This window comes from Peromyscus eremicus, chromosome 15 (genome assembly GCF_949786415.1).
Source record: "Peromyscus eremicus chromosome 15, PerEre_H2_v1, whole genome shotgun sequence".
Taxonomy (NCBI): domain Eukaryota; kingdom Metazoa; phylum Chordata; class Mammalia; order Rodentia; family Cricetidae; genus Peromyscus; species Peromyscus eremicus.
In genome coordinates, this window is record NC_081431.1 from 57,527,543 (window position 1) to 57,552,516 (window position 24,974).

The 24,974-nt window shown below is 48.6% G+C and overlaps 1 protein-coding gene across 1 annotated transcript in view; it reads right to left on the minus strand.

The window, feature by feature from the left end:
- The window catches only part of Lmod1 (leiomodin 1), a 42,846-nt gene extending 22,750 nt beyond the window's left edge, over window positions 1-20,096 (minus strand). Inside the window, exon 1 of the mRNA XM_059280911.1 lies at window positions 19,578-20,096. Coding sequence (XP_059136894.1) covers window positions 19,578-19,844 — 267 coding nt within the window. The 5' untranslated portion in view covers window positions 19,845-20,096. The remainder of the gene's footprint in view (window positions 1-19,577) is intronic.
- Window positions 20,097-24,974: the final 4,878 nt, after the last annotated feature.

Consider the following 24,974-nt stretch of genomic DNA (forward strand, 5'->3'; position numbering starts at 1 on the left):
CACTATGTGAAGCAGTTAGCCGTGCTAGAGGAAGTACGTCACTGGGGGCTGGCTTGGAGAGTTTCAACCCTTACCCCACTTCCAGTTCAATTTCTCTGCTTCCTGATTTCGGTTCAAGATGTGATCTCTCAGCTTCCTGCTTCTGCCACTTACCGCTACACCCCTCTTTCCCCCATGATGGACTCCTGTCTCTCTGGAACTGTAAGCCAACATCTGGCTGGCCACAAACAAGCTCCAGGAATACATCTGGCTCTGCCTCTTCCACCCTAGGATTACAAGCACACACCGCTGTCCCTGGCTTTTTTATGTGGGTCCTGGGGACTGAACTCAAGTTCCCATGCTTGTACAGCAATCCTTACTGACTAAAGCATGTGGCCAGTGGTGGCTGTATGGAAAGGTCTGAGCCTAGGGATGGCTGCCACTTCCCATGGGGACCTATTTTTTCCCTTCTGTGTTTATTTCTGTTTGTGATTAACCACAAAAACCCTAGGCTTGTGTGGCTGCTCCAATGTCCTTAGCAAGATGGAAGTCGGGGAGATCATGGCCTCTTCCAAAGCAAAGTTTGTGGAGAAAAGCCTCAAGAGAGACAAGGCAGCTGCTTTGAAGAAAGGACAGAAGTTTCACAAGTCTAAAGTCTATGGTGAGGGAGAAGTGGGGGAAAGGGAGTCAGGACACCGGGCTCTCCCGGGGCAGCAGAAGAAGGAATTACCGCAAGAGGCCAGGAGTGCCTCTCAGCCACCACCTTCCCAACATGTCAGAGGGCTGCAGACCAGGCCAGGGCCATCTCAGAGTGCACTGGGTTTTCAGGGTGTGCACAGGGCTAGGAAACTGAGGCAGCCACCAGGACTCAGCAGCACCTAGCCTGGGATTTGCTGTCTGTGCTTAACAAATGCAAATGAGGAAATGCACTCTCCATTCTAGTGGAGGGCCAGGGTTGATTGTTTCTACTTTTCTGTTGAGTTCTACACAATTTGAGCCAGCAGTGTGGCTCAGTGGGCAAAGGGGCTCCTCATACAAGCCTAACGACCTGGGTTAGATTACTGGAACCCACATAAAGGCGAAAGGAGAAAAATGACTCCATAAAATTGTCTTCTGATTTCAGCACGTGTGCACACACATCATATGCACACACATCATATGCACACACATCATATGCACATACATCATATGCACACACATCATATGCACTCACATCATATGTACACACATCATATGCACATCCATATGCACACACATCATAAGCACACACATCATATGCGCACACATATTCACACACATATGCACACACATCATAAGCACACACATCATATACACACACATCATATGCACACCCATATGCACACACATCATATACACATCCATATGCACACACATCACATGCACACACATCATATGCACACACATCACATGCACACACATCATATGCACACACATTCACACACATATGCACATACATCATATGCACACACATCACATGCACATAGATATAAGCAAATAACAAAGCAGTGTGGGGCTTTTGGTTTTAAGTTATACATGATTTGTTTCAAGTTGAGAACAAAAGAAAGAACTCAGACCTTTCTTGGATGCCGGCTGTGTGACCTGAGGAAGGCTCAGTTTCCTCATCGGTCAGGCAGGTTAAAGGTCATCTGCCTTACCAGGCACACTGGAGACTCACATGAATGACATGTGTGGAGCCCACAAAGCTTGACACAGACAGGAGGTGTGAGACTCATTGTCATTGTGGCTGATTGAACTTGGCCATGAATACAATTCCTAAGATAGCAACCAGGCACTCCATGTGTGCTTGTGGGTGTGCGAAGAGAAATTAGTTTGCTCTCCTTGGTGTTGTGCGTATTTGGTATAGTACTTAAGTGTGTGTTTAGGGCAGGGCCTCCTGTGGAGCAGAAAGATGGACCAGCCATTACCCCTTCCTCACATCCTCCCTAGACTTGAAATTTTTCAAGGCTAGAGCCTTGATTGCCTTTTGGTTTTGTGTGTTTGTGTTGTTGTTGGTAGGGTTTTGGTTTTGTGTGTTTGTGCTGCTGTTGGTAGGGTTTTGGTTTTGTGTGTTTGTATTGTTGTTAGTAGGGTTTTGTTTTGTTTTGTTTTGCAGTCCTTGGGATCAAACTCAGGGCCTCATGTACCAGAGGGAAGCATTATAGCAACTGCGCCACATCCCAAGGCCCTGGTTGTTTTGAAGTAGTAACAAGTCTTCCTTCCAAGACAGAGGGAAACTCGGTGCACCCGCTCTATCTATGGCACATACACTCTGGCATATGCCAGGGGGCTGAAGAAAGAGGGAGAGTGCTCTGCTTGGCAGATGACCCAGCATCAGGAACTTGATCCTCTGAAAAATAACATTCATGGCCTCAGGTTTCCCCAGGCTACGGAGTGCCCGCCCTGCAAGCTGCCCATAGTCTCCAGCACCCAGGGAGTCTTTGCTCTCCTCTGGGAGTTTTGTTTCATTCGAGACTCAGCTGGGAGAACAGTGTGTTAATGGTTCTATTTATCATCTGGTTTGGCCAGCTCCATCTCTGGGGATGGGTGCCAGAGGCCAAGGGAAGGAGCTTGTGTTGAGCCTCTGGGGATCTGTTTGGGGCCTTGGAAAGTGTATTTATTGGGAACCTTGTGAATGTCCAAATATAGGCAAATGGTTCCATACAGGCATACAATGGACTGTGATGACATCCACTGGAAATGATGTTCGGGAAGAATTTTTAATGAAATGAGAAAATGACTAATATGCCAAATCCCCCGCCCCCCCAAAAAAGGCCGGAGAGAAAACTTATGGAATTTATACGAGCATAGAATGATCTCAGGCACAAAATGGAAAGCATAGAAAGAAGCCTGTGCTCACAGGAGCGAGAGATCTTAAGGGGGGTGGGGAGGTAGAGTGGGGGCGTGGAGAGCACGGGATGCATGTGACATGCACGAGAGCAGGAGGACTATTTGTGGGGAGGAGGGTCCTCCTCTGCACTGAGGGAAGTGGGGGTGAGGGTACGGGGGCGGGGGGAGAAGAATAAGAACAAAGAAAAAGGATGATTGGGTCCAAAAAACGACATAAGGAAGCACATTGTATTTATTGTGTGCTAACTTGAAGACAGACGGAGGGAGGTTCGCACTTTCTAAATACACTGTAAATTATACATTTTTTATTTTATTTATTTATTGTTTTTTCAGGACACGGTTGACCTGTGTAGTCGTGGTTGTCCTAGAACTCACTCTGTAACCCAGGCTGGCCCCAGACTCAGAGATCAGCCTGCCTTTGCCTCTCGAGGGCTGGGATTAAAGGGATGTGCCACCACCACTTGCCATAAATTGTATTTTAGAGAAAGCCAAGCCAGAAGTAGCACACTGCTCTTTTTTGTTGTTTTTTATTTTGGTGAGACAGTGTCAACTCTGCTGCCTTGGCTAGCCTGGATATGTAGACCACACTGGCCTTGAATTTACAGAGATTAGCTTGCCTCTGCTGGGATTTAAGCCACATAAAGCGGGCATGGTGGCGCACATCTTTAGTCCCAGCACTCGGGAGGCAGAGGCAGGTGGATCTCTGCGAGTTCGAGGCCAGCCTGGTCTACAGAGAAAGTTCCAGGACAGCCAGGGCTACACAGAGAAGCCCTGTTGTGAACAAACAAAGGAGACTTGAGCCACCATGCCTGGCTCACACTGTTCTTTAAAGCCTGGCTGGACCTGGAAGCAAATCTGAAGCCTCTCACCCAAAAGCCCCTTGAGCAATGAGACAGTTGCATCTTTGGTACTCAGTGGTCCTTACTAACACTCTCCTGGTGATTCTGAGGTTAAGTTAAGGCTGAGTGCAGAAGAAGACACGGGGCAGGTGTGGCATCACTCAGCGGAAGAGCCGTTTCCAATGGGATAGGTGAGATGATCTACTTTTTTGGAAAAGTTGATATAAGCAAAATGGCCTAATGCCAGTCTTTGGCTGGTGGAATTTGAGCAAGAAATACCAACCATTAGTTCCTCAAGGCATCCATTATATATAATGAATCAGTTTCTTCCTTATGGATTGAGGATGGGGCTAACTGTTTTGCATCTTTGTGAGAGCTATAGTTGAAACAGACTTCCTAAATTCATTTGTTAGGGACTTCTTTCTCAGTCTGCTGGTGTTGGAAGGTGGGGTCACATGGGAGGTCCTGGGTCTCGGAGGCACCGAGTGGATTAATGCTGCTGTTGTCTCTGTGACAGTGCCTTTTGCACCCTCGCATACCTGCTGACTGCCTCTCTCCATTCCTGCCTCCCCCCTCCCTCTTTCTGCCACGCTATGACACAGCAAAAAGGCCCTCCTTAATGAAATTCTCCCATCGCAGATCTCACTGCCTTCAGAACTATGAACCAAATATATTTCTGATCATTAAATATCACACAGCCAGCCAGACATGCTGGTAACATGCTTCCGATCCCATCACTTAGGAGAAGGCAGGAGAATGTGATGCCCAAGGTTATCCTTCACTTCATAACAAGCTTAAAGCCAGCCCAGGCTACATGAAATCCTGTCTCAAAAAAGTAAGATAAGCAATAATTTCCAGTCTGGTATCCTGTTGTAGTAACACAAGGGGAGCTGAAGGGATAGTCGTTCCGTTTCTTTTTTTGTAGGTTTAATTCTCTTGTAGATGTCTGGATAGGAAAGAGGATCGCCAGGGGCTGGAGAGATGGCTCAGTGGTTAAGAGTGCTGGGTGCTCTTCCAGAGGACCTGGGTTCAATTCCCAGCACCCACATGGTAGCTCACAACTGTCTGTAACTCCAGTTCCAGGGGATCTGACACCCTCACACACAGACGCACGTGCAGGCAAAACACCAAGGCACATAAAATAAAAATTATCAAGTTGTCAGGCTTGGCAGCAAATATGGAAGGAAGGGAGGGAGAGAGGGAGGGAGGGATACAGGGAGGAGAGAGAGAGAGAGAGAGAGAGAGAGAGAGAGAGAGAGAGAGAGAGAGAGAATTGTCTATAGTACATACATTGCAGACCCTATGAGGACCTAATCTTAGCTCTGCCCTCCTTTGCTACTCTGATACACGTTTCCATAGTTACAGAAATGGTCCTACCCAGACCTTTCCAGATACCAGCTCTACACATCTAAGCCTTGGGCTTCCCGAGAGGAGGTTCTGTGAGTGCTGTGGGGGAAGGCAGCTCCCTCTCTGATTCTTTGTTGGGGGGATGGGAGGTCCAGAGGGATACATGCTCACTTGTTAACAAGGTCTCCAGGGAAGCAATCCTGTTTTTTTCTAGCTCTGCAGACCAAACACCAGACAATTAAGGAGGAACCCAGATGGCAGGAGCTGAGGCCTCAGCTTCCTAACTCCTCAGTGGCTCTAAGTGATACAGGGATCATGGACGAACTCAACTGGGCTTGGCTGAAAATGTCAGTCTGTGACTCCACACCCCTACAGAGCTGGGAAAGAGAGGACCAAGAGAAGGAGGAGATCGGAGTGAATGACAGACCTTCCCCGACAACCACCTACCCCAGAGTGTGAATTCTGAACTGATTTTGTTGACTGCTTCCAGAAACTGGGGTAGGGTGGGGGGTCACTGCCAAATGCCTCTGCATTTGAGAATTTGGGCTCAAAATGGTATTTTTCAAAAAGTCTCAGAAGAGTGTAGCACAATTCACAATTTCTGTAGATTCAATCGGGTTTTATAAGACTTTTTGTAAGACTAGCATTTGGGGTGGGCAGGATGGATCAGTGGGTGAGAGGGCCTGTTACCAAGCCTGATGATCTGAGGCTGGAAGGAGAGAACCAACTTCTGCAAGCTGTCCTCTGTCCTCCCCAAGTGTGCTGTGGCATGTGAACCCCACCCTAATAAGTAAAATAAAATAAAAACAGCATTTACAAACTTCCCTTGTCCCCCTCTCTCCTCGGGCTTGCAGTCAGCATTTTGACCCTGGAGCCTGGTGACCTCAGTCACCCCTCAGAATCTGTGGTGGAAGAAGAGAACAGACTCCTCAGAATTGTCCCCTGACCTCCACACAGCTGTGTGACATATGCAAGCCCACACTCGTGTGTATGAACATACACATGTAGAGTCATACACACACAATAATAAAGTTTTCAAAATTAAAGAGGAAGAAGTAGTAATGGGGGAAGAGGAAGAAAAGGAGAAGAAGGAGGAGGAAGAGGAGTTTGGGAAAGAACAGAAGGAGACAGACAACACTGAAATGATGTGCCATGTGTACCTGGGGTGTGCAGGGCCAGAGCCGAGTGTACCTGGGGTGTGCAGGGCCAGAGCCGAGTATACCTGGGATGTGCAGGGCCAGACACTGCAGTGGGCATTTCTGAACATAGGAATGGAGCATGCAATCCCAGATTGGAATTCAGGAAATCTTTGGTTTCTGATTGGTTGGTTGGAGTTGTTTGTTGCTGTTGGTGGTGGTGGTTTTTGTTTTTTAGTTTAGTGTTTTTTGTTGTTGTTGTTGTTTTGTTTTTTCCAAGACAGGATTTTCCTGTGTAGTCTTGGCTGTCCTGGAACTCACTCTGTAGACCAGTCTGGCCTCGAACTCGCAGAAATCTGCCTGCCTCTGCTTCTCAAGTGCTGGGATTAAAGGCACTGCCACCACTGCTCAGCCAGGAAATCTTTCTAAAGAAGGTGACTGTGGAGTAAGGCTACAGAGACCTAGCGTCCCACTTAGACGATGGAACCTTTAAAGGCACTGAGGGGGCATGACAAGGCTTGGCAGCTAGGAAGAGCCAATGAATAGTCCCCCACTGCAGCCAGCGAAGGGTGGAGGTGAAGGAGAAGAGCATCAGAGGCTTGACGGGGTGCTGGCTCACCAAGGACCTCTTAAGCCACGCTAAGGAGGGTGAATTTGATCACGGAAGCTCTGTTGAGCAACCGAAGGCTTTTCTGCAGGGAGTGGCTAAGATCATGATTTCGTCTTCTCCTGAGACTCTGGCAGCTGAGAGGAGGGCGGGTTGTAATGTCAAGAGAAGAGAGACAGGGAGAGCAGTCAGGAGCCGTGGCATGCGTCTAGTTGATATGTGATACGGCTGGAGGCGATGGCCAGTTGCTCGTAGAGTAGAGAGGAGGAGCTAAGAGACCCCAGGGATAGAACAGGCAGGATTCTATCACTAGTGAGGTCTGGAAACTGGGAGAGAGACCAGGGCTGCTTAACCCCCAGGGGGATGACCTTGGTTCCGGGTTAGATGGTACTTGTAGTTGCCAAAGTACAGAAAGTCGAGGAAAAGCAGGTTTAGGGGTAAGGTGGGGTGTCAATGACTAATTTATTTTTAGACTGGTTGAATTTGAGACACCCGAGGTATCCAAGAGGCAACTGGATGATCTAGAACCCAAACTAGAGATCTAGGCCATAGATAGAGACTGAGCATAGGGTGGTAGGCAGCGTCTGTAGGGCTGGAAGGCTCCTGGGGAAGCCTGCAGAGGACAGGGTGATACGCAGCCATTTCAAGAAGCATTGCCTTTCTCAGCAACCAGGAAGGAGTAATTAGGGAGGAAAAGGGGGGAACCAGGTGAATGTGGTGTCTTGGTGTCACAGAAGTCGGGGTTTTAAGAACAATAGAATGACTGAATGCCATAATAAATGAAGTAGGATAAAGACCAAAGCGTATTCCATGGACCCAGCAACAGAGAGGTCCTAGGCTGCCCCATCAAAGCTGGTAGCATCGTGGTGGTGAGGCAGATGCTGACAGGGGATGCTCAGTGGTGATGCTTCTTCTATGGCCTGGCTAGGAAGCAAAGGAGGCCTGGAGACAGTAGTCAGGGATGCTGAAGACGGAAGGAGGGGTGCAGAGGTCTTTGTGGGGGCAGGAGTGAGTGGAACCCAAAAGGGACAGGGACAGGAGAACAGACGCCATCTAGATGGGATGAGAGAGAAGGCTTGCATTCGGGAATGCTGGAGGGTTTTCAAGCATCTTTCCTGTTGGCCTTGTGTTTCTCTGTGAAATACGGGCTGGGTCATCTGTTTAGAATGGAAAGAGAGATGGTGGATAACAGTGTTCGTAGAGAACAGCTGGCCTTTGAAATAACCTCTTAGGGGAGTGAGAGGCACACGGCGATTCGCCCTGGGCAACCTCGAAGGCTCAGCTGAGGTTCTGAGGTCTTAATTCAGAGGTGCCGATGAACACGGCTATCACATCACCGTCTTCTCCAGGTGTGACTGGAGGTTTGGATGTGGAGTAGAAATACGAACAGTCTTACCCACACAGGATGATGACAGGCGGGAGAAGATTAAATCTGAGAACTGAGAACGATGTTTAGAATGACCCAAAACTCAGACATAAACTAAAGAGGAAACTAAGTAAACTAAGAAGGGCCTGAAAACTTAGCTGAAGGGACAGCGGACCACGCTGGAGTGAGCAACGCCAAGGAGCTCCGGAGGAGGCATGAAGTAGAAGACGCCTTTCTTTTTACTTTTCTTTTGTTTACTTATGGGTTTTCAAGACAGGGTTTCTCTGCCACATAGCTCTGGCTGTGCTAGAATTCGCTATGTAATCCAGGCTGGTCTCGAACCACCTGCTTCTGCCTCCGTGCCCAGTCAGAAGATACCATCTGAGTCACCAACTTTTGGAAAAAACTGGAGAGTCCGGAGTAAAAGAACCTAGCCTGAGCTTTAGGGGAGTGTCCGACTCTTAGCAGGTTGGGTTAGGAAGACGGAGGCCGATTATGTCCAAAGAACACACCTGCACGCTAGCCGCCCTCAGAGACTGGGTCAACTGGAAAGGACCACAGTGGCTGTCCAGCAAGCACCTGCTATTTGCAAAGCATGGTGTTAGACATCTCAATCTTTTTGCAGCTCATCTCCACAAAGACTCTTCAAATCAGTAACATCGTCCCTTGAAGTAAGTCAAGTGTCCTATGTGTCTCCTATGAACCATAAATTCTACACCTAGATACATACCATACAGAAAGGAAGTCATGAGTGCGAGAAACATGTTCTTCGTTAGCATCATCAGTTATAATTAATAATCCAAGCCTGGAAACAACCACATTCCCATTAACAGGAAGACAGAGTAATTAAGTTGTGATAGATTCATGTTGTCGACTACTGAATAGGATGGAGGTTTAAAAATGCTGTGGACACCACCACAACTGAACTTTACCAACAGACAGTGGAGTGAAAGACTCCAGACAGAAAACTCTTCCTGTACGAGTCCCTAAAAACAGACAAAACTAACCTATATGGTTGGAAGTCAAGAGAGGAGTTACCGTTGGGGAGGGAGCTTGGGTGGGTACTGTGGTACTGCCCTGCTGATGTTCAATTTCTCGGTCACTCTGGTCAGTCACTCAACTCCTTCTACACTTACAATTCATGCACACTCCTGCATGTGTTTTATGTTGCAGGAAAACATGTATGGGGGGGTGGGGGAAACCCACTTAGTGAAGAGCAAATGCACTACTAAAAAGACATTAAAGAATAAAAAGGAAAGAAGGTAAGGCTTATAAATGTTAAGCGCTTGTCTGAGGCCACACAGTTGGTCAGCAGTCAGCAGGGGATTAACCAAATCCCCCCACTCGGCTGTCAACTGGGTCCCGGGATAGGACCTGTGTGCTCCCCCTGCCTGGGCGTGGGTGGCCTTGAAGACAGACAGATGCACATGAAGGTAGAGGGGCTACTGGGCCTTTAAGCATCTCTGGTGCTGGCTGTTGTCGGGTGACAGCGTGCATGCCAGGTTTCTTGACCAGAAGTGTTTCCATGTTTTCCCCACCTCTCCCAGGAAGCGCTGAGCATTCTTCTGGTGACCTAGGCCTTGACCTCTGACTATTGCACAGCCTCCTAAAATTCTGCCTGCTTCAGTCCAGCCTATATATGGCTGCCGGTGCCGTCTTCCCAGATCACGCTGTGCACATGTCAACGTATCAGAGATCAGCCACACCACTCGCTCCGCACACCTGTCAATCTGGACGCATCACCGCTATCTCCTTGGCTCTCCCCCCTCCCCCCACCCCCCACTCCCGTCCCACCCCACCCCGTGCAGAAGAGAGACTGCCTGGCTGCCAGCTGCCATGAGCTCCACCCCTTCCTCACTCCTTTCCCGGGGTCATCAAAGTTTTCCTTCCTGTTGAATTATTTCCAACAGCACACAGATGGGCAACAAGGTTCCCTGACTCATAAGTCCTCCCTGATGCCACATTTACTTTGGCTCTTTTGATTAGCATTAAAACAGAGAGAGAGAGAGAGAGAGACAGAGACAGAGACAGAGACAGAGAGAGATTGCCTCAGTGCAATAATTCCATTAGGTTCCAGTGGCTGCCATCTTGCAGGCACTGTGGCTGATCCTCTGTCTTCATCTTGTTGAACCTCTCAGCAACAAGGCAACAAGGACAATGTGGGGAGTGGCGAGCTCTCTTCCTTGAATCCTCTTTTCCCATGGAGTCTATGAGAGCGCCAGGTTCCCTTCTACCTCTCAGTCCCTCCATTAGCTCTCTCTCCTTTTCCGATGCCTAAATGTTGATATAATGAAGGACTCTGCCCTTAGCCCTCTGTTCTTCTCCACCCACACCCACTCCCAAGCGATACCTTCTAGGCTCAGGGTTTTAAATAGTATTCACAGGGGTGGACAGATGTCTCAGTGGTTAAGAGCACTTGCTGTCTTGTAGAAAGCGGTTCCCAGCACCTAGCTCACAACCATCTACAACTTCCGTTTCAGGGAATCCAGTGCCTTCTTCTGGCCTCTGTGGGTACCAGGCACACAGGTGGTGCACACACATACGTAAAAGCAAAACATTCACAAACATAAAATACATAAATCAGAAAAACTGTTTTAAATAAGTTAAATATCATTCACATGCTCATGGCTCCTCCAGCCTAAGACTTACATACCCCCTGACAACCAGGCATTTCCACTTGGGGATCTTATTAGCAAGTGAACTTATCTAATGGGCTCAAATATGAATTCTGGCACTTCCCAAACCACTCCTCTGCCGTTTGCCATCTCCGTAAGTGGCATCAAATTAATCCAGAGGGCCAGCTGTGGTGGTGCACACTTAAATCCCAGCACTAGGGAGACAGAGGACGGTGACTTTAAAGACAGCCAGTTACAGACTGAGACCCTGTCTCAAAACACACAAACGTCATCTGACTCCACAGCTCCTCTTTCCCTCAGCACATCAGCCAGTCCTATGCTACCTTGAGACGGGTGTCTGGACTCTGCCTCAGCAAACCATCCTTCCCCAGGTGACTGCTACACGCTCTGCCGCTCTCCCCTCTCCTCTCCTGCTCCCCTCCACTCTGCTCATCTGAAAGCTGCCAGGTGGGCCTCTCCAGGTGCAGCTCTGATCACGGGTCTCTTCTGCTCGGAAACCCTCCAGGGACTCTGCAAGTGGAACGAAAATCCAAACTTCAGCAGCGGGGGGGATGGGGCTCAGCTCTGAGAGTGTCTGCGAAGTGTCTGCGAAGCCTCGGGTTGGAGGCTGAGAACCTCATAAAAGCGGGTGGAGGAGTACATGTTTTTAATCTCAGCACTTGGGAGATGGATGCAGGAGGATCAGAAGTTCAAGATGATCCTTGGTTATATAGCAAGTGTGAGAGTAGGCTGGGCCACATGAGACCTCATCTCAAAAAAAAAAAAAAAAATCTCATTGGGCTGGCTGGCACAGGCCTTTAATCCCAGCACTTGGAAGGCAGAAGCAGGGGGATCTCTGTGAGTTCAAGGCCAGCCTGGTGAGTTCCAGAATAGCCAGAGCTGTTACACAGAGAAACCCTGTCTCGAAAAAAAAAAAAAAATTGGAGATTTCTGGCTGGGGTGTACATTAGTGGTGGAGAACTTGGTTAGCGCATGCAGAACTCTGGGTTTGATCCTCATCACCACATAAATAAACTAAGAGACAAACCAAACTCCTGTTTCCCTAAAAGGCCTTGCACTAACTGAACCTTGCCTCCTCGGGCCTTCTTCATGTCCCCCAGCTCTGCTCCAGTTTCCATAGCCAGTTTCCTCTGACACAGTCAGCTGCTTCCGCTCCAGGCCTTTGTATGCTCTCCTCTTGGAAGCTGCCTCTCCAGGCCTTCCCAGTGCCGACTTTGTCCCAGACTGAACGACTGTCATCTTTATGGTGCTGAAGCCTCCGATGACCCTGTTGGAAATGGGCCCCTCCTATAGTTGATCATATACTCTTTCCTTAAACAGATTTACACTTTTTTTTATCATATACAAGATACATATTACATATGTGTATGTTGTATGTGACATATATACACGCATATGTACACACATATATAGTGTCTATTGTGCTGATTAGGTTTTTTTGTTTTTTTTTTTGTCAGCTTGACATACAAGCTGGGGTTATCTGGGAAGGGGAACCTCAATTGAAAAAACATCTTCATCAGATTGGTCTGTAGGCAAGTCTATGGGGTCATTTTCTTGATCAATGGTTGATATGGAAGGGCCCAGCACACTGTAGGTAGTGCCACCCCTGGGCAGGTTGTATAAATAAGCAGGCCGAGCAGGCCACAGAGAGCACGCCAGGAAACAGCCCTCCTCCACAGGCTCGGCGTTGGTTCCTGCCTCCTGGTTCCTGCCCTGTTTGAGGTCTCACCTTGGCGACCCTCAGTGATGGACTGTGATCCGGACATACAAACCAAATAAACCCTTTCCTCCCCAAGTTGCTTTTGGTCGTGGTCTTTATTATAGCATCAGAAAGCAAAGTATGATATCTATTTTGACCGTAGGAATAAATATAAGGGGCTGGAGAGATGACTCAGCAGTTAAGAGCACTGGCTGCTCTTCCAGAGGACCTGGGTTCAATTTTCAGCACCCACATGGTGGCTCATAACTGTCTGTAACTAGAAATACATGTAGGCAAAACACTAGTATACAGAAAATAAAAATAAAAAAAGAATAAATATAATCTTTGTGGTAACAAGGACAGTCCCTGTATTACCCACTCTGTCCTAGCAATTAGAAAATGCCCAATATAGCAGAAGCTCAATGGACAGTTGGGGAATTAATGATTTAGTAGCGTTCTCCTTGTTCTTATAAGCATAAAGCATGATTCATGAATACTGGGTGTAAAGGGAGTGAAGAGGCTGGGGTGTAGGTCAGCGCCTAGGCTTCAAATGTGTGAGGCTCTGGGTACCATCCATCCTTCACTAAAAGAGAAGGGGATGAGGGAGAAGGAGGCATAAGTGTGGGAAGGGAAATGAGTGCGCTGAGTTGGAGCGAAGGGAAAGGAGGAAACAAACGTTCATGAGCCTTCAGTACCAGATTTCCAGCCCAGGACATTTTTTGGGGCCCTTTGTAGGTTACCCCAGGACCAGGCATCTCCACTCCCACGTGACAGATGCTCTGGCAGGTACAGTAACTTGTCCAGATCATGCACTCAGCAGAGCAGGATGGGAATCCAGATCTGCTTGGCCTCTGAAGAGACGATTCCAGCCACTGGACTCCACACCGTCCGTACCCACAGTGCCCCCTGAAGCCCTGATCGGAGGACACAGCACCCCTTGGCACAGGAGGCAGGCATTCTGCTGGTCCTGCCACCAGACTTGGGAGTCAGGGCTGCTGAACTCACGGAGCCTGGGGATCCTGAACGGGGAAGAAGTGAGGGGAGGAGAGGGCGGAGCTGAGGAGCAGGAGGCCTTTCTATTCCTAGCTGTTTGTAAACAGTGTCCTGACGACCTGGCCCGGCCTCTGTAGTGGACCCCAGAGAGAGCTGAAGCCAAAACTCCCAAAGCAGCCCTGGCTTTTCCGAGATCATGCTGGGATGGAACATGGCTAACGAGGAGAGCTCTCCCTGCCTGAAAGGTTCCTCGGCTCTCTCTTTCCTGCCATTTGTCAAAACCAGTAAATCAGTATGGGTCTGTAAGCCTGGGGTGGGGGTGGCGGAGCAAAATAAAGTTGCTCGGAGAAATCAGGTGACGGGAGCCAGGCGGTAAGCAACAAATAACCCTTGCCTCCCTCCTTAACTAGTTCCTTGCTTTTCTCCTCCCCCCCTTCACCCCTTCTTGCCATCACCTCACTCCTAAGGACAGAATTTTTGTAACGTTGTTTTGGCATCTGTAAAGATACAAAGCCTGATGAATTGAGACTGGAGAAAGTCTCTTTCCTGATGAACTAAACTCTCAATACCTTGTCCTGTTTAATCCTCCAATAGCCCTTTAAGGCTGATTTTATCGTTTCTACCTGACAAGTAATGGAGCTGAAGAAGCTAAGCCGATGAGATGGTATTGGTAATGCCCTTGGCACCAGAACACGCTAAATAAATTACTGATCTCCCTTTCTTCACTGGGGCTGGAAGGGGCAGAAGCAGAACCCAAATCTGGGTCCAGCTGAGTCCAGGCATCTACGTTTTTCCATCCCATGCCTGGACCTGCTGCTGAGAAGCCCTGAACAAGGATTTACACCCTGGACGTCAGCCACCTTTTTCTCTTCTTATGCCTAGCGTGGATGCCTCTATGGATCAGGATATTCCTGCTTATCCAACTTGGCAGGCACATGAATTTCAGTTTCTTCCTCCCTCCACCCCTATGCTGTGGCCCTTTTTGCTTTGAGGGCACACACACACACACACACACACACACACACACACACACACACAGGGTGGGGGGGAGAGAGAGAGACAGAGACAGAGAGAGACAGAGACAGAGAGAGAGAGAGAGAGAGAGACAGAGAGACAGAGAGAGACAGACAGACAGACAGAGAGGTTGCAAATCTCTCTTAGCCCCTATCGCTCCAGGCTTGCCTACTCTGGGCTAGCTGTGGTCATGCTGGCATGAGCTGACACCCTAACTCCATAGTCTCTTGGAGGAGAGAGAAAGGCTGGGGAGGGTAGACAGGCTAGATGAAAGCTTTATCTTCCTCGTTCACCCAGGCCTGGGGACCACAAAGTCCTTGAAACCCAGATGCTCCCGACTGTCCGTGTTGCTGGGCTCTCTTGAGCAGCAGCACTCAGGCAGACTTTGAAACCATCCCCACCCCCCTCTCACTGGTGGAAGTTCTCCTCACTCCTGCCCATCCGGCTTGCTCCCCCTCTCCCGTTTCCCATCTAGCCAAGGCCTCAAGTTCTCAGACCTGCTGTCCCAAGAAGGGACGAGCATCAGAGGTCGTGCTGCAGGTGGGATCCAGCTCTGGTACCTGTCTCGCTTGCAAAAAAAATTCTCTAAATATTACATACACAGCAACTGAACGAAAGATTTAAAAACAACACATTGTTTTTAAACAAACACCCGTAGGTCCCACCTCCTAGCTGAAGACAGTCAGTCGCTTTTCCAAACTACAGATGGCGGTGGTTTTTAAACTTGTCCAGCCTTTTCTAGGTGTGTGCTTGTGCCTACCTGGGTCACCAGGCTCCCATCACCTCTTCTTCCCCCTCTACTCAGGCTATTTTGAGTGTGTACCAGTGGGGGTTAATCTCCTTAATCGTTGAGCCGTGCTTTCTGGTGTGTTCCCAAGAGCCCAGCTATCTGCAAAGGGCATTCTGGGGGTTGGCGCCACGGCCTCCTCCGGCCTTCCCATTCATGCAGGGAGCCCAGGGGCATGGAGTTGAACCGAGGCTGGAGGAAGGGGCTGTGGAGGAGAAGTGGCAGTCGGAAGCTCAGGGCCAGCAGTGGGTTGCTCAGAGTCTCAAGTTAACCTCTGGGGAAAACCTAAAAGAGCTTCCTCCGCCCCTTAGCCCAGCTGCCCTGGCCCCTGACCCCGGTTTCACACAGGTGCTAATCCTGGGTCCCTGCCACCCTAGAGAGAAGGACAAGGGAGGTAGGCTGTGGGGTCCCTCCCACACACACACACTTGGGAAGGAGAGAGAATAAGAACTGGCCTGTTGGGATCTGGTCCCTGAAACACGAGACAAGGACTGTTTCACTCCACTGCTGGCTAATGCACTGGCTCCAGGCTCTGTCTTCCACCTGGGCTGAGGGAGAACTCCCAGAGGACCAGAGAGAAGGTTGGTGCCAGATCCTCCCCATTTACAGGCAGGACAAGAACCTCCAGCCTGAATCCCCTGCTAACTGAACTTCATTTCATAAGCAGCTGGGGATCTTCCGTGTGGAGGCCTTATGTAAGTATTTGCCTCCTGAATCGTATGTGGTGGTGAGGGAAACAGCCAAGAAAGCAGAAAATTACAAAAAAAAAAAAAAAAAAAATTAAATTAAATTAAATAAAAAAAGAGGGGCAGGGGTCTGCACCTCCACAGCAGGGCGGACACTTGCCATGCTCCAGGCCCTGGATTTGGTCTCCATCACCATGAGAAAAAATGAGTCAGCAAGAGGAAAAGCGCTTGCCGTGCAGATCTGACAACATGAGTTACATCCTTTGGAAGCTCCAGGGGAAGCCGAGAACTGACTCCTGAAAACTGTCCCGTGACTTCCACATGCACACCACGACACACATGAGCGCCCCCTTCTCTAATGATAAATGTCCTGAACCTTATAATACCGGGATGCTCGATCAAGGTGCCCAGCTTTGCCTACTGGGATGACTACCTGGAGGTGGTGACCTGGAAGAGGTCTGGGAGGAATATTTGTGAAAACCATGCTAACCAGTCCAAAGGATCCCTGGAACATTCCAGCCCAGTGAGGAAGATGTAGTCCCAGTCTGTTTCATGGTCTAGACCCTGGCACTCCAGCCACAGCATGAGTCTTAGGGTTCCCCTCCCAGGAAAAGCTGAATGGCCTGCTTACCACTCTTAGTTTTGATTAAACTTTTTCTCAGTATGGTAAGTTTCAAATGGAAGTGGAGAACAATGTAATAAACACTCATGTGGACCCGACATCCAGCTTCTACAGGCCAACTCCAGACCAGCACTGTCTCGTCCATCCCTGTCCTTTCAAAGCAAATCCCCCAATTCGATCGATCTTCCCAAGAATAGTTTATTACATATGTCTAAAACATAAACATTCTTTTAAAAGAATGTTCACGATGCCATCGTCCTATCGACAGGATTTAGGGAGAGTTCCTTGATGCTGCCCAGTATCTTTCCCTCGTTGACAGTTGATTTAATAGTTAAAGGTACTCCTCAGAAAGCGGGGAGACCAGCCTTCCAAAAACACACAAGCACATGGATCTCAAGCATCTCTCCAGGGCTCTCGTAAGCAGCTGCTGTATGACCCTAATGGAACTCAGTTGGTACCAAGACTCCGAGTTCAACTGTGTAAACTGGGCATGGTGGCATGTGTCTGTAATCCCACTGCTTCAGAGGCAGAAGCAGGATCAGGAGTTCAGAGTCACCCTCACTAGCTGTCGAGTTTGATGCAAGCCTGAGCTACCTGTCTTAAAAATAAAGTAGGGAGGGTTGGGGTCGGGGATTTAGCTCAGTGGTAGAGCGCTTGCCTAGCAAGGGCAAGGCCCTGGGTTCGGTCCTCAGCTCTGAAAAAAAAAAAAAAGACAAAAAAATAAAGAAGGGTTCACATTCTCTCCCCTTCATACTCTGATACCCTAATGTAACAGGAAAAAGGATGGAAATACAAACTTCAAAGGCAGCTGCCTGACTTATTAGCAGTGTTGCTTTGGGACAGGTATTTAACCTCATTGAGACTTTTTCTTATGCTGGGGATAAAAATACCATCTCCTAAGACTGGTAAAGTTTTGAAAGAGAAGGTTGAAGCTGGGCGGTGCTAGTGCACGCCTTTAATCCCAGCACTGGGGAGGCAGAGGCAGGCAGATCTCTGAGTTCAAGGCCAGCCTAGTCTACAGAGTGAGTTCAAAGACAGCCAGGGCTACACAGAGAAATCCTGTCTCAAAAAAGCACAAACTAAAACTAAAAAAAGAAAAAAAGAAGATGGTTGGGGAGATGGGCATGTAGAAGGGTCTCTATAGGCCATCTTGCTTCCGCGGGTCCAGTTCATTGGTTGGCTCACTATCCAATCGACTGGCTTGTTACCTGCAGGTCTTCGGGAAGAGAGGAGGCTCAGACAGCGAGAGCTGGAGCTACTTCCCCAGCCTGGAGCGGTGCGCACACTCTCCAGCTACACTTGAGCACCCATGCTGTACTTGCTCGCTCTGGCCGCTAATTAAAGAGACAAGTCCCTAGACCGAAGGGTGGGCAGGGCCGGACAAGGGTAGAGATTTGCTTTCAACTAATTTCACCAATTTCTGAGTTCCTTTACTAAAATGAATCAGTGATTCCCCTGCTGCTGTTTATTGAGTGCTTATGCTGCCAGGTTCTGTGCCAAGCAGAGGTGACCCCCCTCTTAGTCACCTCCACAGCCCCTGGAGTGGGTACTGTTCTCAAGATCTAGGTGACCTGGAGTGTCTTGGGAGTTATACAGACAGGACAGTAAGAGCTGCTGGTACTCACACACAGTTTTTCTGGTACTTAAATGTTGGGCCTTGACTTCACACTCAATCTGTTGATAATGCTAAAGAGGCTACATGTTAGGGCTCATTCACATCCCCCCAGTTTGCAGAGACTCCTGACCACTACTCAGTGTCCATTTCAAACTCCAGCGGGCCATTATGCTAACACATGCCCTTTACCGGCTTGAGGAGCAGTGGATTGTAACAGATTATCTTCATACGAAAAAGTGGTCCTAAGGGCAGCATCTCCTCCGAGGATGCATACTGTCTCACCCTCTATTCCTTGACTTGGCTTCATCTGAAGAAATAAGTACATCCATAGACGGGGCCAGGGAACTGGGGGACAGACGAGAGAGGTGGAGCACAGTATTTACTAAGAGCAGAAATGTTGGAGAATCAAAGTCCCAGGAGTACAAGAGTTCCTCAGCTGTTCTTTGACCTAAACCTCTTGCTTTATAATTAAATAAGGGCTTTAGTTTTAGGGGTTGGTGGGTAGTGCAAAGGTAGCAGCACACGTACATGGCATGTGAGAGGCCCTGGGTTTGTTTGTGCTCATCTTCCAGAAGCCACTGTAGACAAGGCAGTCATTGGGCTCAGCGCCCAGGGGATGGAAGAGAAGAACAGAGCCCAACTCCAGAGTGAGTCTTAGGGTCCAGAGAAAGGGAGGGGGTTGGGAGGGCCCAAAAGTGTCAAGACTTTGACTGAGTTTCTTTTCTCTGTTTCCTGTCCTGGATCACCAGCCTCTCAAAGGAGAGCTGATTATTTCCCCCATATCTGTTTTGATATTTATTCATTATTATCAAAGCTGTAAAAGAAATAACCACCTTCCCCAGAGGGCAAGAATTCCTGAGTCCCCTGGCTTCCCACACACTCCTCACTTTCCGGTAGAGTCTTGAACATGGGCCCAGGGGACGATGTTCCAGCTCTTCACCGCGTCTCCCTACTTTCCCATCCCTGCTCCCAGGGTTGGGCTGTGTCCTCCAGGACATTTGAGCAGCTCGGCTTTCTCTTCTTGAGTGGCTGGAGGCTCCAAACATCACTCTATTCTTTCTCCCTCCTCACTAGCACAGGATGGAGGTGATGGAAGAAACAAGCCGAGAGACCAGGACGGCATCAGCTCAGCAATGCACTCCTCAAGGACACTATTTGATTTTGGAGATGTTGTGTCTCCAACAAATCCAACCTCTGCTTATGAAGCAAATTGAGGGCAGAGGTTAACGCTGACATAATAATGCATAATAACCTATTCTGAAGCATATTCTAGTCCCCTGCCAGTAAGACTTAATCTTCTAAGAAAAGAAGGGTTCTAGTCACGGAGTGGGGGGCCCCAGCCCTCCCTCCCCACCCTATTTTCCTCCAGGGTGTATCACTCACATCTATAGACATCTCCCTCTGGATGAGTTTCTTGGTCTCCTTTTCACAGAAGTTGAGCATGGCTTCCCGGTTGAATGTGCCCGAGGGCTGTCTGTCTGTCTGGTTCCTCTGCCGCAGCCCCACAGGAATGCTCCCATCTGGGTCCACCACATCCAGCTCCTTCTCCAGCTCTTCCATCTCCTCAGGGGAGAGGGTGGACAGCAGGCTATCGATGTCAGGGTCTTCACTCACCTGCCGCCGATACTTGGCTACCTTGGACTTGGACATCTTGGCAAAGTGGGCAACGACTCTTTCCAAGTCTGTGGGTGTGCTGGTGGTATGCAGGAAAGGGAGAGGGGGCGCTGGTCTGGGTCGAGCTGAGTGGGCTTGGGTGTGAAACCCCGGCTAGGTGAGGATTGCAGCTCGTGGGGCCCCCCCGATGTGCCACAGGTGCTCAGGGGACACGCAGTCTCCCTGCAGCCCAAGGCTAGTGGACCCTGCTTGGTCTAACCAGCAACCAATAAGACCTGACAGCTGCCCAGCCAGAGAGGAGAAGCCAATCCCCAAGCCAGGGGGCGGGCCTGCCTCACTGTCAGAGCTGTTTGAAACTTGAGGACATTCCAGGGAATCTTGGAGCGCTGTGTGACCAAATTTAGTACAGAGCAGTTTAGCCTTTTAAAGACAAGGGGGCCACGCAATGAGAAAAAGATCGAAAAATGCAAAGGCTGGCAGAAGCAGACCAAGCCACTGGAAGCCAGGAAAGCAGGGACCGGGCCATGAGGGTTCATTAACTGACCAGCCTGAAGCAAGCCCCGTTCGAGAATCGCTGTTACTTTTCTATCGCTGGGTGGCCACAGCTACCTTTCTACTGTATTTGGTAATGTTTGGGGGGGAACTCCCAGGCGTTTACGATCCCAGAAAAGACACTAATTCAAGATGAGGGGCAGTTCTCATAACCAACCCAGCTATACCATTTTTTTTTATTTTTTTATTTTTTTGCCAAGGACCTGAAAGCTGAGCATCAGTTGCTCTGACACCATTTCCCCACTTCTCAAGAGAACAAGAGAATGGGAGACATGGTGGAGGGTGGGGGAGAGAGTGTGTGTGTGTTGGGGGGTGATATCCTCACTGTACACACAAACTGAAAATGTTTTGGTGGTGGTTTTTGGTTTTTGGTTTTGTTTTTGGTTTTTCGAGACAGGGTTTCTCTGTGTAGCCCTGGCCGACCTGGAACTCCCTCTGTTGACCAGGCTGGCCTCAAACTCACAGAGATCTGCCTGCCTCTGCCTCCCAAGTGCTGGGATTAAAGGCGAGTGTCACCAAGCCTGCTCCAAACTGAAAATGTGAAGGCTGTTGGAGGAAGAGGTGGGATCTGCAGGAACAAGGAGACTTTTAGAGTGCTATCAGTTTCCGGGGCCCGGAGGCTCTTGGGAAGAGGGCTCTAGCCTGCCTCGGTGCCTTCTTCTTCAGGGGCATCTGTAGGCAACCTCTGGGCACACTGAGGAGGAGCCGGCAGGCACCACCCACATGTAAATCCAGAACATAAGTTAGCATGTCTTAAGGGAAACGCAATTCTGGGCCACTGGGAGATACTGTTGCAACAGGTCTGGCTTGTTTCACAGAAGGGCTTTCCACTGCTCATCCATCACGCTGCCCTGTGCAAGCCTCAGAGACATTCAATCCCCTGCCCCCCTCCTCCCTGCCACAGAATCCCTTCGAGAAGCCCTGGTGTAACCCATCAGAGTAGATGCTTCGATCTTTCCTGGCATCTCTCCATCCTAAGCCAGAGAGAGGCAGTCACTTGATCAGCGTTTGCTGAGTCCAAGGATCATCTAGAACTTGGCATTTAATGCCTGCTAGTTCAGCGTTAGCTTCAGGCTGAGAGAGGGGCTGGTGCTGGCTGCTGGGACTGGTAGAAGTGAGGCAGACGAACCACAGAGGGAGAGCGGAAGAGGGGATGCGAGAACCCTGGCTGTTGTCCTTCAGTCACGTGGGCATCAGTTAATAGTACTTGTCAGGCTCTGCTGTGAGGGCAGGTGATGTAACTGAAGGTACCAGCCAGTGGGAACCTGGCACTGTGGAGCCCACAGTCAGTGGCAATGACTGCCGTGGTCTGAGTATGAACTGTCCCTCACAGCCACACGGATTTCATGCTTGGTTCCTAGCTCTATTTGGAATGTTCCAGAAACTTTAGGAAGTGAGACCTAGCTGGAGGAAATGAATCACCAAGGTGAAGCTTTTAAAAGTTCTGCCCAGTCGGTTCCAGGTTCCTTGCCTTCTCTCTGCTTCCTGGTTGGCATGAAGTGAGCAGCTCCTACCACATGCTCTCACTGCCACACGCTCTCACTGCCACATGCTCTCACCTCCACCATGCTCTCACCGCCACATGCTCTCACTGCCACATGCTCTCATTGTCACATGCTCTCACTGCCACATGCTCTCATTGTCACATGCTCTCATTGTCACATGCTCTGCCTCACCACAAGCTCCAAAGCCAAGAAGCCAAGACTGTGGACTGAAACTGTGAGCCAAGATCAATACTTCTTCCCTTGCAGTCTTTATGCCGAGTATTTTGTCAGTTGATATACAAGCTGAATCACATGACTGTTATTCAACAAATGACGTCAAATAAACCATTACATAATTAAGAGTCTGCAAAATGCCTCAAAATGTAAGTGTAGAAGCAGGGCGTGGTGGTGCACGCCTTTAGTCCCAGCATGCAGGAGGCAGAGGCAGGCAGATCTCTGAGTTCAAGGCCAGCCTGGTCTATACAGTAAGTTCTAGGATAGCCAGGGAAACCCTGCCTTGAAAAGTAGGGTGGGAGTGGGGAAGAGGTACTGAACAATACAGTTAAACAAGAATGATGCTCTTTAGGCCGACAGACCTGCATTTGGTCCTGTAATTGTCACCTCCTGACCACATGACTCTGAGGAAATGTCCATCTCCTTGAGAGACACAGTTGCAGCACCTGCCTGTATTAGTTACTCTCCCATCGAGGTGACAAAAATACCTGACAGGAACAGCTGTGGGAGAAGAGGTTTGTTTTGACTCAGTTTCAGAGGGTCTTCCCCCAGCAGGGTGGGGAAAGTAGAGTCTGCCTCCACCAGAATAAATAAATGCAATTTTGAAAATTTAGGATGTTGTATCATTTAATGGAGTTTTAAAATTAAAAATTAAAAATTAAAATTTCTATTACAAGGCAAAGTAAGGTGAACATGAAATTGTAAGATACGAGAAAACAGTAACCTGAAACATGGTAAGCACAATATTCATTAGCAGTGATTATGGCTATTTGTATTTGCTTTTTTTTTTTTGGTTTTTCGAGACAGGGTTTCTCTGTGTAGCTTTGCGCCTTTCCTGGATCTCACTCTGTAGACCAGGCTGGCCTCGAACTCACAGAGATCCGCCTGCCTCTGCCTCCCAAGTGCTGGGATTTAAAGGCGTGCGCCGCCGCTGCTGCCGCCGCCGCCACCGCCCCCACCACCACCCGGCATTGCCTTCTTTGTCAAAAAGATTTATTTTTATTTTATGCATATGAGTGTTTTGCCTGTATTATGTATGTGCACCACACTTGTGCCTGGTGCCCCGGAACTGGAGTTACAGAGTTGTGTACCACCGTATGGGTTCTAGGAACTGACCCAGGGTCCACCAAAGAGCAGCCAGTGCTTTGAACCTCTGAAGCATCTTTCCAGCTCCATAATTTGCACTCTTTCTTTTGTAATGGTGGGACCAGAACCTGGCCTGGACCGGGACTTTGCATCTACTAGGTAAATTTTCTATCACTGAGACATACTCCCAGGCCATTTGTAAGACAAGGTCTCACTATGTAGCCTTGGCAGGCTTGGAACTCACTGTGTAGACCAGGCTGGCCTCAAAAATCAGAGATCCAGGGGCTGGAGAGATGGCTCAGAAGTTAAGAGCACTGACTGCTCTTCCAGAGGTCCTGAGTTCAATTCCCAGCAACCACATGGTGGCTCACAACCATCTGTAATCAGATCAGATGCCCTCTTCTGGCCTGCAGTCATACATGCTGTATACATAATAAATAAATAAATCTTAACAGTGATATAGAGTACAAACTATGACCCATGGTGTGTGATTTAACTCTATATCACTGTTAAAGAAAAAAAAAATCAGAGATCCACCTGGCTCCACTTTCTGAGTGCTAGGATTATAGTCATGCACTATTACATTTGATGCACACTATTTATTATTTTTTCTTTTTATAAGAGGGTCTCATTATGTAGCTTTACTTGCTAGTAACTATGTAAACCAGTTTGGCCTTGAACTCACAGAGATCCTCCTGCCTCTCTGCCTCTGAGATGCTGGGATTAAAGAGTGCCACCCTAACCAACTACCTTTTTAAAACGGTTTTCTTTCTAAATGATTTATTTTTAACTATGTGTATACATCTGTGCATGTGTATGTACACACGAATGCAGTGCCCATAGTGGTCAGAGGTGTTGGATCCACTGGATCTGAAGTTATAGGCAGTTGTGAGCCACCCAACATCAGTGCTGGGAACAGAACTCAGGTCCTTTGTAAGAGCCGCACAAGCTCTTTACCACTGAGCCATCGCTCAAGCCCTCTTTTGACTTTTTATTTTAAAATTGAACTCACCAAGTTTCCCAGATTGGCCTTGACTCACTCCAGGGCCCAGGCAGGCCTAGACTTTGTGATCCTTCTGCCTTAGCCTCTTGAGAAGTTGGAACTTCAAGAAAACCACACCAGGCCTATGTTACTTATACTCACCCTTGTTCTGGGTTCTTCTCTCTCTAGCCTACCACTTTTCTCCTTAGTTCTCTTTCCTTCAGCAATAACGACCTTCAGTAAACACACATATTCCCTCTTGCCTGATTCTCATTCATTCAATAATTTATCTAGGTTCCACCATATACATATATATAGTACTTTGTCAGGTATTGTGTAAAGAGAGATACAAAGATAATTATAATATTATCCTTCTCTTGAAAATGTATCATTTAATATGTTTTTAAAATTCTAGTGTAGCTGGGTGGTGATGCCGCATGCCTTTAATCTAATCTCAGCACTCAGGAGGCAGAGGCAGGTGAGTCTCTGTGAGTTCGAGGACAGCCTGGTCTACAAAGCAAGTTCCAGGATAGCCAAGGACTGGTACACAAAGAAATCCTGTCTTGAAAAAACAAAACAAAAATTCTACTATAGGAAAAATAAAAAGAGGCAAAGGGAATTGTTTGGAGTCAACAGAAGACACATTAAGTGTGTGGGAAGGAGTCACTGGGTATATTCCAGGGTACACAAAGACTCAGATGGGCTAAACATGTTGGTAAACATGCTATTCCTTGCTCCTCCCAAGCTCCTCCTCTCTTCCTCCCTCCCTCCTCCCCCCCCCCCCATTTGCGACCAGGTCTCACTATACATCCTTGGCTGGCCTGGAAC